Raw genomic sequence first — 17086 nt, 5'->3', positions numbered from 1 at the left:
CTGTGAGAAGAAAATTCCTTGTTCAGTTTTGAGTAGCTTAGAGGCAGTGATATCTTGTGTTCATTTCTTAGAAAAGATGTATTAGATGTAAAGATGTAAAATTGGCTCTGGCCCCAGTTTCAACTGAGCTATGGAAGCGCTATTGTTTTTCAGGCTCCATCATTTGTGAGCACCTAGTATTCTGAGACATAACGTCAATACTGAAGAGAATATTCCCCTTCACTGTGTATTCTCTGCAGAGATCGAAATGGAGCCTCCTTGCTTCTGTTATTTCCAAAATACTTGCTTTTGTAAAAAAACCAAACAAACCAAAAAAAACAACAACAAACAAAACAAAACAACAACAAAAAAACACATCACAGTAATGAAAGTCACAGACCTAAACAGCCCTCATTCACTCAAATCACTGCATTGACAGAACTGTCACTTTCCTTTGCTCATTTGGCTGCCAGCACCCATCACCACTTTTCTGGAAACAGCCCTTGGGTTGGATGCTGTGGTTTGGGTTCTATGTCACGATGTCCTGCCCTCTATCAGCTAGAAGTCAGACAGAGAACCCAAGCAAAAATCACATCTGTCTTTTGGGGATCAAATCTTGAGCAGAGAGAAAAAGTTGGGAAAGACTAGAAGCATTTGAGCAGGCTTTGTGTGGCCCAGAGAAGGTCAATTGCTCTTCAGTTCCTGCTCCTTGATACCCACAGCTGTTCTGGTCCTCATCTTTCTGAGCTATCATTCTAGTAACTTTTCTCTGTGACTTTATGTCAGCCAGAGTCAAATTCCTTTTTTTTTTTTTTTTTTTTTGGAACGAGACTCCTCCCTGATGTCCCCCCTGTGGGAGCCTCCCCAGTTTGGCCCCGCCCACATCCTGACCTCACTTGGCACTGCTCTCCCTCTTACCACAGGTCAGCTGCAGGGCATCACTGTCTAGCTCCCCAAACACACGGAGTTTGTTCCCACCTCAAGACCCTCTGCCATCACTCATGGCTCTGCTGCCCAAATGCCACCTTCTCAAAGAGGCAATTGCTGACACACCAGAACTTTCTATCTCATTAGCCCATTCCATTTCTGGTTAGTATTTTAAATAATGCTGAGTTTCATTTATCTAATTATTTATTATTTGCATTTCCCAATTAGAATATCAGGTCTAAGGAGGTGGAGACCTTCTCTGTTTTGTTCACTGGTATCTCTAGTGTTTCCTTATATTTAGCGCTTAATCTGTGCTCAGTGAATATGTATTGCGTGAGTAAATATGTTGTACGCGGTATGTGGAGGGATCATGGTGTCCTATAATCAAGAGGTTAACGAAGAGTGTGGGCTCTGGAGTTAGGCTACATTCAAATCTTTGCTCTACCACTTGCCTGCTGTGTGACCTTAGGCAAGATATTTAAGTTCTCTATGCTTTAATTTTATTATTTCTAAAATGCTAATAATTAAAGTGTGTAACTAAGATGAAGATTAGTAAGAGTTTTGTACACTGCATGGAAAACAACGAGGTTCAATATATGACTACCAATATTATTAGAGTATTTCTCAATTTTAGGAAGTCTTTGTCAGAGATTGTAAAATGAACCATGGACTTCATATTAGCTCTTTTGGAGAAAATCAAAACCAAATACAACATTAAATGCACACAACTCTAAAAAACCCAAGTTACAATATCATACATTTTTCTCCACAAATACATGCTGTTTGCTTTTTCAGAATGATAGTCATACCTGGGGTTGGAAACGCCTGTAGAGTACGGCCATTGGCAGTTACAAGTAACGTTAATGGTAACTGCTGGTGATGATCTGGACCTTGTTATCATCTTTGTGATGCTGCAGAATCATTTAAACACATGTCAGAGAATATTGTGGGTTATGTGGGGTTTTGTTAGTTTGTTTGCATTTCCCTTTTGGCTACATTGTGTTGCTGCTGCTGTTAACTGAATTATAGGTAAAGAGCTTTTCTGAGAAGTAGCTGGAAGCTTTTGACAGATTTGGACATCTGAGTGATAGTTTTTAACGCATCAATTGCTCCCAACAATTGAAAATCTGGTAATCTGTTCTCAAAATTTTGGCAATTTTTACCGTTTTCAGTCACCGCATACAGTGTATGTTTATTAATTTTGTACATTTTTTCTATATTGCATTCTAGTGGAATTTTCTAAATGACCTGTAAACTGATCACTGTGATGTGAATTTAAGTTTTCCAGCTGTCTGAAACTGATGTAACACTGCAGGCTAGCTGTACTAGAAATAAAAATTTAAAAATATAAAAATAAATAAATAAATTTACCACCTACCAGTGCAAATGACTTCCCAGAAGTAACAGACCAATGAACTGATCCAGCCCCACGTCTTATTAATTTCTCAAATGCACCAGCAGTGCAAACTCTGAGTCTGTGCCATCCTCACATTCTCTTCCTCTGCCTTCTCAAGCCCGGTTGGCCATGAGAATCATGTGGGCAATTTATTATTTTTTTTAAGAGTCTATTTATTTATTTGACAGAGATCACAAGCAGGCAGAGAGAGAGAGGGGAGAGCAGGCTCCCTGCTGAGCAGAGAGCCCAACTCGGGGCTCGATCCCAGGACCCCGATATCATGACCTGAGCCAAAGGCTCAGGCTACTGAGCCACCCAGGCAACCCCATGTGGGCAATTAAAAAAAAAATCCCACGTTCTCAGGTTGGATCCCAAGCCAATTAACTGGGTAGCCTGGTATCACTATTTCTAAAGCTGTCCAGATGATTGCCCTGTGCAGTTGGAGGCTGAGAGGCACTTGCCGTAACAGCGGCTGGTGAGTTTCTTTTGACGCAAGTGAAATGTGTCTTCATTGCAGAGATGTTAAGGTTTGAAAACAACAACAACAACAATAAAACCTTTGCATTGGAGAAAGAAGAAAATAGGGTATTATTTTGCTATTAATAGCCTAGCCCCAGGTAGCTTCAGACCATGAAGAATATCATATTGGGTCAGATCCATTTTGTGGAATAATGGACATTCTTTTGTTTTCCTTAAGAACACCTTTGATAGTTCCTTCTAGGAAGGTGTCTCAGGGATTATGTTTCCTTAGTTACTGCCAAAGACCTGACAAGAGGCTTAAGGTGAAGCCTGATACTTGAGACCTCTAAAGAGAAAGAAAGCACATGTGGGATGCATCTGATACCCCTTTTCAATGAGCCTGCATCTGTATCTCGTTCTTTCTGGTCCCTGGGAGTCCCTGATTTAGCAGCCTAAATGCTCCAGGACTGGTCTTCCGTGCTTCATCTGATCCAGGGGGATCCTCTCTCTACCCCTTCCCAGGGCATGGAGAACAGATCTCAGATTCTCTTTACACCGAGGAAAAGTCCCTTTCACTTGGATGGTAGACAAACAGCTTACACACAGTATGTGTATTGCAGGAGGTATCTGCACTACGTTTCAATACTTGAAATCTTGAACACATGAAATTTAATAGTGGTGTGGAGTTCTGGGTGATCCTCATAAGTCTCTAAGATTGATTTCTTTCTGATAGATATGTATTATTTTTTTTCCTGCAGGTCTATCAGTTCTGAGCAAGCCCATCCCTATACCTAAGTATTAAATTTCGCATATTTGCTAAGTTATTGTATTGCCAACAATGAAACCAACCTCATGAGAAGCTACGATTAATCTTCACCTGCTCATCCTTCTCATCCTGCCAACTGATAAGACTGGAGACTTACTTCTTCACATCTGACAGCCACACTGCCCACCAGGCAATTGGGAAAAATTGAGTGGAGTGTTTCTTTAATCAGCATTAAAGAAGGAAACATCAGGATCCTCGTTTACTTGAGACAACTTGCTCATTATAAACTCATTAACTACTAGGTTGAAAATACAGTCCAGGGGCGCCTGGGTGGCTCAGTGGGTTAAGCCACTGCCCTCGGCTCAGGTCATGCTCTCAGGGTCCTGGGATCGAGTCTCGCATCAGGCTCTCTGCTCGGCAGGGAGCCTGCTTCCCTCTCTCTCTCTCTTTGCCTGCCTCTCCATCTACTTGTGATTTCTGTCAAATAAATAAATAAAATCTTAAAAAAAAAAGAAAATACAGTCCAGAAACAGAGTGCAAAGTAGTTCATATTCAATACCTTAATCTTTCCTTAAAAGTAGTTTGTTAAATGATGGCATGACAAAAAAAATCAATACAGAAAATAAATCTATGATACTAGAGGTAGGTTTAGACAGGATAAAGAGGGACCCAGTTAATTAAAGAAGAAAATAGATAAGCATGATATATAGAGATAACAAAGGAGGGATTTAAATGTAAAATATAAGTTGGAAGGGAGTTTTAGAAAATTGATAAGCCTATTGCATAAAGTAATTTACAGTGATGCAGGCCTCTTTGAAAAAGATCAGATGAATATTTGTAATCTCTCCTGGTTTATTAAAGTTTTAAATATTTTACATTACCACCTTAATATCTGGAACATAGATTTGATTAAGAATATAGTTTGGCTTTCCAAATAGCTAACCACTTTTCAAATATTTTTCAACATTTTTGAATAAGCTTCATTTCCCCTTTGTGATTTTCTGTTCAATATCTATTGAAATCTCTATTTCTGAGTTGTGGTTGATTTAGTAATAGTATGCCATGTGACTTTAAAAGAGATTTCAGCATGTCTTATGAATCAAGTTACTGCTTTTTCTCAGAACATTCTTGCCTACAGTCTTCCATTAATTTAACAAAAGAATTTAACATTTTGTCAAGTTCCATAGATAGGCATTGTCTCCCGAGAAGATGATTATATGACTCATTATTGACACTCAGTTGGGATCTTGGTAATTAATAAAGGGGGGGATTTGATGGTGGCATCATGAACAGACTGCACACAAATGAATAATCCCTAACACTTCATAGCACTCATCATGGGCCGGGTCCTGTTCAGAATATTTGACACATATTATTTGATCCAACCCTCAAAACCATTCTATTGTTACCTCTACTTTAGAGTGTGGAAAATGTGGGTGAGTTTTTATCCCATGCACTTGGGCGCACAGCTGGCAAAACCTGGAGCCAGGACCAGAATTCAGACAGTTACTGCCAGATGCTGTCCTCAGTCACTACACTTAGTCCTCTCGGGGTTGTCTGATAATGGGAGTGTAGGTTACTTAATAATGAATACTTACATTTAACGTGTCTTTCATCTCTACTGCACAAAGTGCTTTTGTATGCATGATCTCACGTCGTGTCCCTTTCTTTGTGTGGAACATATAGAAATGCATGGTTGACCATACTGTCCTTACCAAGGATTTTAGCCAGGGTAGAAAACCACTGTTTTATACCTCCATGAAGTTTCTCCCATCACGGTCGTTTCTTTAGCTTTATGCTTTCCTTTATTATACACATTACAAATTGTGGCTATGCCTCAAAAGATGGTTTGCAAGCTGTTAACAGATAATTAAAATTTAATATCCAGCCATCCTCATTAATGGAGTTGTAATTTGTTATATTTATTATTAGGGAATTTTAGAAAAAAATATTGAGGGAAAAAAGGGCAAGAAGAATAACCAAAATATTAATTCTTTCAGATTTCATGGTGAATGTTTATTTTTCCCTGGAAGGAGAAGGAAGAAAGATATGAGCAAGGTACATAACCACTGGGGGTTTGTAAGAGCTATTTTTAATTGCTTCCTTAATGGGAGAAAGGTGTTCTATTCTCTCCACCATTCTGAACTTCAGGAAAGGGGCAAGTTAAAGGCCATGTTAGAGAGGCTCAGAACAAAATGGAGAGGTAGTCTTCACCAGGAGAGGAAGCAAATCAAAGCCCTTCCACCAGCCAAGGGAATATGGGAAGGGAAGGAAAGAGTAGGGTTAGGAGATCTGCTCCTAGGTCCCTGACACCCTTCCTTGGCTTTAGGCTTTATCTCAGGGGACAGCTTGGAGAAAATAGGAACAGACTTGGGTGTAGTTGGAGGGAGGCTGTAAGAAGAGCTGTGGTCATGTCCAACATGGTCCCTTACCCTTTCAAGGTATATGATTCAGTGATTTTTAGTGCTACCACTAGGTTATGCAACCATCACTATTAATTCTGTGATATCCAGTTCTGTACCTGAAGCTTTTCTTTGCATAGTTGTAGCAGAGTGGTAGAAATGATACATCCAAAAGCTAGACCGATTTTTCTGAGCATTGAATTAGATGTCTCCACTGTTAAGTCTTTTTCAGTGCCTCAAATTCTGTACGTATCCAGAATGCTGGTTCTTTGGATAAAGACAAGACTGAAGAAGTCTCAGTTACCTGTGATATATTATGTCAGACTCAGGTTCCCCTAAATGCCAGTGTCAGTGGAAGTAGCTGGCCCATATATTTGAATATATATGCAGGTATCTTTAGCATGTTACTATAAATTAGAAGGTAGTGTGGTCTGAGAACTTCTTTAATAACTATAGTTCCTTTGATTCATGATTAAAAAAAATCCCGATTCAACAGAAAGTATTCCTTTCTTATCAGTGAGTTGAAGAGATAAGTAAAAGATTAATGCACACATTAGAGTTAGAAAAAAAGGACCTCACTTCCAGAAAATACGATGATATCTTGCAAATCAGTCCATCATTCCTGTGAGGCAATGCGAGGAATCATAAGTTCCATTAACCTCAGTGCCACGAGAAGAGTAGAAAGTGGCTAATGTGTTGCCTTAGGTAGAGAACAGAAGGGAAGAAAACCACCAGAGCAGACCCATGGAGGAGGAAGAAGGAAGTATCAGGGTACCAGGTAAGGAAACAGAGATGTGGGGAAACCTAGTGTACACAGAGCAAGAGCAGCTGCCAGCCCCCTAGTGTGCTGCTCTGAGGTCATAACCTGGATCAGGTGCTTGCAGAGGATGTTTTCCTTAAACACACACGTGCATGCATGTGCACGCACACACACACACACACACACACACACACACACACAGCCCCCAGTTCACTTTAAAAGGGTAATGACGAGGGTGCCTGGGTAGCTCAGTCAGTTGAGCACTGGACTCTTGGTTTTGGCTCAGGTCATGATCTTGTGGTTATGAGATTAAGCAGGCAGTCTGCTTGAGGATTCTCTTTCCCTCCCTCTCTGCCCCTCTACCTGCTTGCATGTGCTCTCTCTCTCTAAAATAAATAAACAAATCTTTTTTTTTTTTTTTTTCAAAGCATAATGGATTGTCTCCCTAGAAGCCCAAGATGGCACAGCCGTAGAAGATTTTAGTTTTGTCTGGTCCCAGGAATTCAGTTAGATAGTTATTAAACTATTCCGAAAACCTGCAAACTCAACCAGAGATCTAAGAAAAGAATAGTTGCAACTCTGCAAATAGAAAAACTATGACCCTCTGCAAGGTAAGGAGGTGGAGAGAAGTGAATCTGAGGTGATATATGAGAAGCTAAACTGTTGAAGGAGGGAGCCTCTGTTAGCCAGCTACCGGAAAGTGGTATTATAGTGGAGTGCAAAATTGGAGCTTTTAGAAATCTGCTCCAGTGGGGGGTGTCCCTGCCTAAGAGGCACTCAGGTGGTAAAGTGGGGAGGAACACTAGGTGGGACAATGTGGTCTCAGGCTCCCTGGGGTCATAGGAAGACCAGGGGTACCTGAGTGTGGCAGAGCTCCCAGGCATTTGAGTGGGGAAGCTGGCTGCCATCAGTGATCCCAGGATTGGGCTCTCAGCTTGGGGTAGCCATAAACCATGAACCACAGCTCAGCTGGACAACTGCTCTCAGAGCAGGGGCCCAGCAAGAGCAGAACTGATCGAAAGTGAGGGGGTGGAAAGCCATTTATCAGGCAATGAACATCAAAAGAAAGCTGGAGTGGCAATCCTTATATCAGATAAATTAGATTTTAAACCAAAGAGTGTAATAAAAGTTGAGGAAGGACGCTATATCATAATTAAAGGGTGTATCCAACAAGAAGATCTAACTATTCTAAATATTTATGCTCTAACTTGGGAGCAGCCAATTATATAAACCAATTAATAACAAAAATAAAGAAACACATTGGTAATACTACAATAATAGTGAGGACTTTAACACCCCACTAACTACAATGGACAGAATCTAAGCAGAAGATCAGTAAGGAAATAAGGGCTTTGAATGACACACTCACAGATGGACTTAATAGATATATTCAGAGCATTCTGTCCTAAAGCAACAGAATACACATTCTTCTTGAGTGCGCATGGAACATTCTCCAGAATAGATCATATCCTGGGTCTCAACTAGTAACAAATTAGGTTTCAACTAGTAGCAAAAGAATTCCCTGAATGTTTTTAGACCACAATGCTTTGAAACTAGAACTCAATCACAAGAGGAAATTTGGAAGAACCCAAATATATGGAGGCTAAAGAACATCTTACTAAAGAATGAATGGGTCGGGCACCTGGGTGGCTCAGTGGGTTGAGCCTCTGCCTTCGGCTCAGGTCATGATCTCAGTGTCCTGGGATCGAGTCCCGCATTGGGCTCTCTGCTTGGCAGGGAGCCTGCTTCCTCCTCCCTCTCTCTGCCTACTTGTGATCTAGCTCTGTCAAATAAATAAATAAAAACTAAAAAAAAAAAAAAAGAATGAATGGGTCAACCAGGAAATTAAGAATTGAAAAAATTCATGGGAACAAATGATAATGAAAACACAACTGTTCAAAATCCGTGGAACACAGCAAAGGCAGTCCTGAGAGGAAAATATATAGTGATACAAGCCTTTCTCAAGAAATAAGAAAGTTCTCAAATATACAACCTAACTCTAGACCTAAAGAAGCTGGAGAAAGAAAAAAGAAAGTCTAAATCCAGCAGGAGAAGAGAAATAATAAAGATCAGAGTAGAAATCAATGAAATAGAACAACAACAACAAAAAATGATAGAACAAATCAATGAAACTAGGAGCTTATTCTTTGAAAGAATTAATAAGATTGATAACCCCCTGGCCAGACTTATCAAAAAGGAAAGAGAAAGGACCCAAATAAATAAAATCATGAATGAAAGAGGAGAGATCACAACCAACAGCAAAGAAATACAAACAATTATAAGAACATATTATGAGCAACTATACGCCAGCAAATTTGACAACCTGGATGAAATGGATACATTCCTAGAGACCTATAAACTAACAAAACTGAACCAGAAAGAAATAGAAAACCTGAACAGACCCATAACTAGCAAGGAAATAGAAGCAGTAATCAAAAATCTCCCAACAAACTGAAGTCCAGGGCCAGATGGCTTTCCAGGGGAATTCTACCAAAAATTTAAAGAAGAACTAATACTTATTCTTCTGAAGCCGTTTCAGAAAATAGAAAAGGAGGGAAACTTCCAAGCTCTTTCTATGAGGTCAGCATTACCTTGATTCCAAAACCAGACAAAGACCCCACCGAAAAGGAGAATTATAGACCAATATTCCTGATGAACACAGATGCCAAAATTCTCATGAAGATACTAACCAATAGGATCCAACAGTACATTAGAAGGATTATTCATCACAACCAAGTGGGATTTATTCCTGGGCTGCAAGGTTGGTTCAACATCCACAAATAAATCAATGTGATAAACTTCATTAATTAAAAAAAAGACAGAACTACATGATCCTCTCAATAGATGCAGAAAAAGCATTTGACAAAACCACATGATCCTCTCAATAGATGCAGAAAAAGCATTTGACAAAGTACAACATTCTTTCTTGATTAAAACTCTTTACAGTGTAAGGATAGAGGGAACATATCTCAATATCATAAAAGACATATATGAAAAGCCCACAGTGAATATCATTCTCAAAGGGGTAAAACTGAGAGTTTTCCCTCAGGTCAGGAACATAGTAGGGATGTCCACTCTCACCACTGCTGTTCAACATAGTACTAGAAGTCCTAGCCTCAGCAATCAGACAACAGAATGAAATAAAAGTCATCCGAATCAGCAAAAGAGAAGTCAATCTCTCACTCTTTGCAGATGATCTGATATTTTATGTGGAAAACCCAAAAAACTCCATCCCCAAATTGCTAGAAGTCATGTAGGAATTCAGCCAAGGGGCAAGATATAAAATCAGTGCATAGAAACCAGTTGTATTTCTATACGCTAACAGACAGAAGAAAGAGAAATAAAGGAGTCAGTTTGATTTATAATTGTGCCAAAAACCATAACATGCCTAGGAATAAACCTAACCAAAGAGGCAAAGGGTCTGTTCTCAGAAAACTATAGGACACTCATGAAAGAAATTGAAGAAGACACAAAGAAATGGAAAATTATTCTATGCCTCATGGATTGGAAGAAGAAATATTGTTAAAATGTCTATGCTACCTAGAGCAATCTATACATTCAATGCATCCCTATCAAAATACCATCAACTTTTTTCACAGAGCTGGAACAAAGAATCCTAAAATTTGTATGGAACCAGAAAAGATCCTGAATAGACAAAGGAATGTTGAAAAAGAAAACCAAAGCTGGTGGCATCACAATCCTGGACTTCAAACTCTATTACAAAACTGTAATCATCGAGACAGTATGGTACAGGCACAAAAACAGACACATAGGTCAATGGAACCAAATAGAGAACCCAAAAATCGACCCTCAACTCTATGGTCAGCTAATCTTTGACAAAGCAGGAAAGAATATCCAATGGAAAAAAGACAGTCTTTTCAACAAATGCTGTTGGGAAAGCTGGAAAGCAACATACAGAAGAATGAAACTGGACCATTGTCTTACACCATACACAAAAATAGACTCAAAATGGATGAAAGACCTAAATGTGAGTAGGAATCCATCAAAATCCTAGGGGAGAACACAGGCAGCAACCTCTGTGACCTCGGCCATAGCAGCTTCTTGATGGACACATCTCCAAAGGAAGGAAAACAAAGGCAAAACTGAACTATTGGGGCATCATAAAGACAAAAAGCTTCTGCACAGCAAAGGAAACAGTCAACAAAACCAAAAGACAACCGAAGAATGGGAAAAGATATTTGCAAATGTCTTAACAGATAAAGGGTTAGTGTCCAAAATCTATAAAGAACTTATCAAACTCAACACCCAAAGCACAAATAATGCAATCAAGAAATGGGAAGAAGACATGAACAGATATTTCTCCAGGGAAGAAATCCAAATGGCCAACAGATACAACAACAACAAAAACTGCTCAACATCACTCAGCATCAGGGAAATACAAAGCAATACTAACTCATAAGTCAGAATGGCTAAAATTAATAAGTCAGGAAATGAAAAATGTTGGTGAGGATGTAGAGAAAGGGAAACCTTCTTACACTGTTGATGGGAATGCAAGCTGGTGCAGTTACTCTGGGAAACAGTATAGAGGTTCCTCAAAAAGTTGAAAATAGAGCTACTCTAGCAATTACACTACTAGGTATTTTTCTGAACTATACAAACATAGTGGTTCAAAGGGGCACCTGCACCCCTATGTTTATAGCAGCAATGTCCACAATAACCAAACTATGGAAAAAGCCCATCGACAGATGATGGACAAAGAAGATGTGGTGTATATATTTACAATGGAATATTACTCAGCCATCAAAAATGAAATCTCTCCATTTGCAATGACTTGGACAGAACTAGAGGATATTATGTTAAGCAAAATATATGAATCAGAGAGAGGCATTTATCATATGATCTCATTCATATGTGGAATTTAAGAAACAAAACAGAAGATCATATAAGAAAAAATAAAATAAGATTAAATCAGAGAGGGAGACAAACCATAAGAGACTCTTACTCATAGGAAACAATCTGAAGGTAGCTGGAGGGGACGGAGTAAGGGAATTGGGTAATTGGATGATGGGCATTAAGGAAGACACATAATGTCATATGCACTGGATGTTATATAAGACTGATGAATCACTGACCTCTACCTCTGAAACCAATAATATATGACATGGTAGTTAATTGAATTTAAATAAAAAAATAAAACAAAGAAAACAGAGGATCATAGAGGAAATAGGGAAAAATAAAAGAAGATCAAATCAGAGAGGGAGACAAACCATAAGAAACTCTTAATCATAGGAAATAAACTGAGGGTTGCTGGGCAGAAGGGGTGTGGGGGGATGTGGTAACTGGTGATGGACATTAAGGAGGGCACATGATGTAATGAGCACTGGGTAATATATAAGATTGATGAATTACTGAACTCTACATCTGAAACTAATAATATATTATATGTTAATTAATTGAATTTAAATAAAAAGAAAATAATAAAAATTTACAGACATAAATAAATAAAAGTCAGCAAAAAAATAGATAAGGGGTAATGGTAATATAAAGGTGATCAGTACTGTTGTGATTATTTACTTATTTTTTAGAGATTTTATTTATTTATCGGAGACAGACAGAATACTTAAACAGGTGGGAAGGGCAGAGTGAAAAGCAGCCCCCCTGCTAAGCAGGGAGCAGGGTCCTAGGACCTTGGGATCATGACCTAAGCCAAAGGCAGATGTTTAACTGACTGAGCCACCCAGACATCCCCAGTGTGATACTTAAAAACAAGTACATTGTTCAGCCATTCAAAGAAATGTCAAAGGAACCAGGTTTGAAAAAGGCAGTGACATTATACTTTGTAGTACAAGTTTACGGGTTTTTCAGGAGGAGGTTTGTGAAAGTAAGTTCCCAAGATTTGGAAAAATACCCAAACAGCATCTAAACTACAGATGTTTCACACTTAGCCAAGATTCATGAGGTAGGTACCACCGGGAGACAGTGTCTGTGCTCCCAGGGAAATCAGGTGAGGACCAAGAACTTTCATGAACTCTAGGGGACTTTCCAGTCAAACTTGCCTGATAACCTGTCTCTTGGACAAAGGTGAATCATCATCCCAAACAGGCAAAACCCAAGAATTTTAAAGAGACGTATGATGTTCTCTCATAAAAATCTTTTATTGGCACACCAGAAATATCCATTTTTCTAGTACAATAGCTGTATGCATCTACAATGGTAATTCTGTGTAAACTAGGTGTTACAAGTCACTAGAAATCTACTCAGCAGGATGAATTTAATAAAGAACAAGAGGAACTATGAGTCTACAGCGGCCCAGCCATCGAGTCTCATTGGAGAGTAAATCAAATATCAAACTAGTGTTGTCCTGCAACAGAGTTTTTCTGTAGCCAAGAAACCAAGATGGACGTATACAGGATAGCACCCATCCAATAAATTAGGTACATGTAACCAGAGAAACACTGTAACTGATAGAGATGAGCTAAATAAAGCACAAAAGGAAATAACTAGCTATTTACATATCTTACTTTATGCCAAAACTTTAGTTTGTTAGCTTTCCCATCCTACCACTTCTCTTTTATCTGTTATTCTTGTTTTTTCATGCGGAATTTCTTGGCTCACTGGCAAATATTTAGACAACTAATCAGAACCTCTTTCCATGTTCTACGTTTTCTAAAACTGCATGTCAAACGAAAGAATCAGAAGAGTAACCATGTAAGTCTGTCTCTATAGAGAAGTAATAAGAATTATCATTCTGCTATCAGTCAGAGCAATGACATACAATTTCATTTTCTTCCACACATTACTGGAACTACTCCAGAAAGTTAGGTTGTGAATGGCAGCAGAGTGGATGGATTTGTCATTTGTAACAGGCACAGATATACATGGAGACACGTGAGTTTATCCTGAGAATGGGGATGCCATGGACTGCAAATTAAGATCCCCCATTACTGAAAATGGGTTCTCTCTCTGGTCGCTGTTTTTTTTTTTTTTTTTTTTTTTTTTTTTTTTCACATTCATTTTTAAGGCTTAGTGTCATTGCAGCATTAACAAATAAGAATGCTGACATCATTTCTGCCATAATTATGATGAATGGCAGCAGGTACCATAATTAAAATAATGTAGCAGAAAAGGCATTGAGTTGGTATGTTTCTGGTGCCATGGCCAGAATGGGTAGATTTTTAGCATCATTCCTGGGAAACTGAGAGATCTTGCCAATGAGCCTCATTGCTCCTTATTTCCTTTCTAGTACTTGTAAAAGAATTTGTAATTGTCATATTTTTGGTTTGCTCTCCTATGAGAATTTAAGCTCCAGAAGGGCAGTAACCACACCTGTGTGTTCACCACTGTGTCTCCATTGTCTAGAACAGTGCCTAGGCCATAGTAGGTTCTCAGTTAAAAACTGGTATTAAATAAATGAACCAAATCATAAACCCCCTGGTCTGCCCCAGTCTAGAGACTTCCTAGTTTGATTCAATGACCAGGGTTTCTGGCCTCTCCCAGAAACCCAGCTATCTTAAGGATCCTGAGGGCTGTGAACCTTTGTGTAGCCATATGGCTATTATTTTTGTGCTCCAATGGATAGTCAGACTTCTCAATGCTGCATTCACTCTGCCCACCTCTCGAAGTTTAGCTATGCAGGGCTAGCACTGCACGAGAGGTAACAGCAAGAACCTTCTAGGAGGCAAACTGCAAACTCCAAATTCAACGCATTCTTCCCCACCCCTCTCTACAACCTCTTTGTCAGAAAGCTTAAGAAAAAGGTTATCAGGGGAATATTCTCTTGGCAGTAACAGTTCAGTAAGTCACCAAGAACATGATCAGAAAAGAAACAAAATATAACTCACCTACATTTAAAAAATTATGTAAAATAAGAGCAAAACCTGGGATTGGAAACTAAGTGACATGGTGGGCAGCCTAGGTCCTTCGTTGGTTAGAGTTGCGGGAGGCGGAAGTGAACGCAGGCATCAGAGCCGGAGAGAGGTCAGAAAGGTAGGGGCGGAGCGGAGCTGTGGGCTGTGAACGCGTGGGGACCAGCTTTTCTCTCCTCCTCCCCCTCTGCTTCCAGCTTTCCAGCATCCCATCAGGTGCTGTCGCTCTCCCAGGCGGAGGTAAGGACGGAGGGTAGGACCGGCAGCTGGCGCCTCCAAAGGCCCATCCTTAGGCTATTGATGCTCTGCTGGAGTAGAAGTCAGGGACTGGGAGCCCCGTGTGAAGCGTGACCTGGGGGACGAGACTGTGAGTCCTGGAAGCACCGCGGGAACCCTCCCTGCATCAGCCCCTCCCCGGGGCACAGCGGCTGTGTTCCTAGTTCAATGGGGGACCTGTTCCCTTTCTTTAACGTCTATTCTAGTAGATGTTAAAGAAGAATTCTAGTAGAATTCTGCCTGCGCTAAGAGCCTGGCCACGATTGGGGGTTCCCAAATCTTGGAGACACTTGATAATGTGGTTATTATCCACCTGCCTCTTTTAAGGATCCTGGGAAGGCTGTGTTCCTTCTGACTGAAGACACAGGCATTGATCTGTAGGTAGCAAAAGCCTGTTGATGAGGGCGCAGTGAAAAGGCCGAATCCACGGATAGAGAACCGGTGAGCGGAGAACCCTTCTCTTATCACGTGTCCACTAGTAACTCCGATTAGGATGAGCCTTTCGTTTGGGGAACGAATAGGTGATTCCCAGGTCTAAGAAACAGGGGCAGGGGTACAGTTTCCCTGGATCCCGAGCAGCCTCGCATCTTGATGGACAGCGGCATGGACGAGGCCAGAAGCATCTCAGGCTCTACTGTTCTCCTTCCCCATCTCGTCCCTGTCTCCCGAGCCCCAGAGTCTTTCTCTAAAGATACTCAGAATACCCTGGAAAACACTGAAAACCACTGAGTACAACATCCGTTGGAAGGGGAAACAGCTGCAGTGTGTGGAAATCTTTGAAGGAGGTTTTTCTAAGACTCACGTCTAGGGCAATTTATGGTTTCCTTTCTTCCAATGTAGAGGCTGAACTCTGAGAGATTAGATTTCAGCCTCCCAGAATACCCCATCTAGTCGCAGGAAGAGAGAAGGGCAAAGGTCACTGGGTTGCAATCACTTTTACTGCACACACTGATAAACAACAATCGTTTTCTTTTCTTTTTCTTTTTTTTTTTTAAGCTCCCAAGACTATGGTTTTGAACAGAGCAAAAATCACCTGGAGGGTTTTGATTCCCACGACCTAGCCATCTTACAGCAGCTGATAATGAGAGCTCCAGCTGAGAGGGGCAGGAAAAGCCCAGCCTAGCAACCGGGCACCCCATGACTCTGATCTTCACCCCAGCCCTGGCCCCTCGGCCCTGCCTTGCTCCCACGAGGCCCCTCATGCCTCAGAAACTTTGTGCCGGCTGTTCCCTCTGCCTGGGAAGCTCCACACAGCTCACTCCCTCCAGGGCACAGCTCACGTGGGGGCTGTGGTAAGGCCCACCCCACAGTGAGCACGCTGGCTGAGATGGCAGCTGCCCTCTCCTCTCTACCACCCCCAAGCCCCTCGCCCTGCCCCTGGCCTCACCTCCCTTGCACTTACTGTCTTCTAGCTCATATATCATTAACATGGTCATTGTGCTTATTATTTATTCTATTACCCATAACTCAAATGTGAGCTCTACGAGGGCAAGATTTTTGTTTTGTTCTCACTGATAAACAACAATACTTCTAGTAATTGCAGTGCCTGACATATTAAAGGCACTCAGTAGTTATTTGTTGAATGCATGTATGAGAAGAACCTGTTGGCCATTTGCAGTAAATCATAAGTAAGTAACCCGAAGGCAGGGACTGTTTTCTAATCCCCGTGGCACCTAACGGAGCGAGGAACAGTGCAGAGAAGATGCTCAGGATTTCTGATAATGGTGCTAATACTTCCGTCTCATACCTTCACCTCTTGGGCACTCATGGAGCTTTGCATAAGTCATTCCATCTGTTTTCAAACCAGCTGGTTCAAGAGTTTCTTTCCTACTAGGGATGAAACTAGGCCTCAGGGCCAGTCAAGAGCAAACCGTGAACTGAGTTCCAATCGCCCACTTGCTGTGAATTAGACTGTGTCCAAGCTTAACGAAGGGGCTGATGCTGATCTGGAATCATCTCTGTTGTCAACGTTGATCCCTTTCCCCTCTCCTTTCCTCCGGGTCTCGGTCTGGGCCTTACACGGTTGGCTTCCCTCTCTCAGGGGCTAACGTACCACCCGCGGGCAGCCTTTGAAGCAGAGCGGGCAGAAGCTGCTGGGAGGCGCGGGGGCACGGCGCTTACCTGCACGTTCCTGTTCAGGCTGACCGCCGGGAAGAACAGGCCTTCCACGTTCTCGAAGGCTATGGGACCCTGCTGTTCGTCGTTGATAAAAAAGGTCAAGGTTTTCCTGTTCAAGTCGAGGAGGACCCCAATTGTGGCCCCCTTGGTGATCCCTCCCTCCGTTCTGGAGGAAAA

At 41.0% G+C, this 17086-nt stretch overlaps 1 protein-coding gene across 9 annotated transcripts in view; it reads right to left on the bottom strand.

Annotated features, from left to right (window-relative positions):
- Positions 1 to 12786: 12786 nt before the first annotated feature.
- The window catches only part of TRIM9 (tripartite motif containing 9), a 110172-nt gene continuing 105872 nt past the window's right edge, over positions 12787 to 17086 (bottom strand). For 4 of the 9 annotated variants that reach the window (XM_082734905.1, XM_082734907.1, XM_082734911.1 and 1 more), the window contains 3 exons: positions 16913 to 17075; positions 15109 to 15325; positions 12787 to 14867 (listed from right to left, as the gene is read on the bottom strand). In XM_082734905.1, coding sequence (XP_082591031.1) covers positions 14836 to 14867; positions 15109 to 15325; positions 16913 to 17075 — 412 coding nt within the window. In that variant the 3' untranslated portion in view covers positions 12787 to 14835. The remainder of the gene's footprint in view (positions 14868 to 15108; positions 15326 to 16912; positions 17076 to 17086) is intronic. The other 5 variants (XM_082734909.1, XM_082734910.1, XM_082734913.1 and 2 more) reach the window with 2 other exon arrangements.

Source organism: Mustela nivalis, assembly GCF_964662115.1.
Source record: "Mustela nivalis genome assembly, chromosome: 6".
NCBI lineage: Eukaryota > Metazoa > Chordata > Mammalia > Carnivora > Mustelidae > Mustela > Mustela nivalis.
This window is presented reverse-complemented; position numbering and strand designations above follow the sequence as displayed.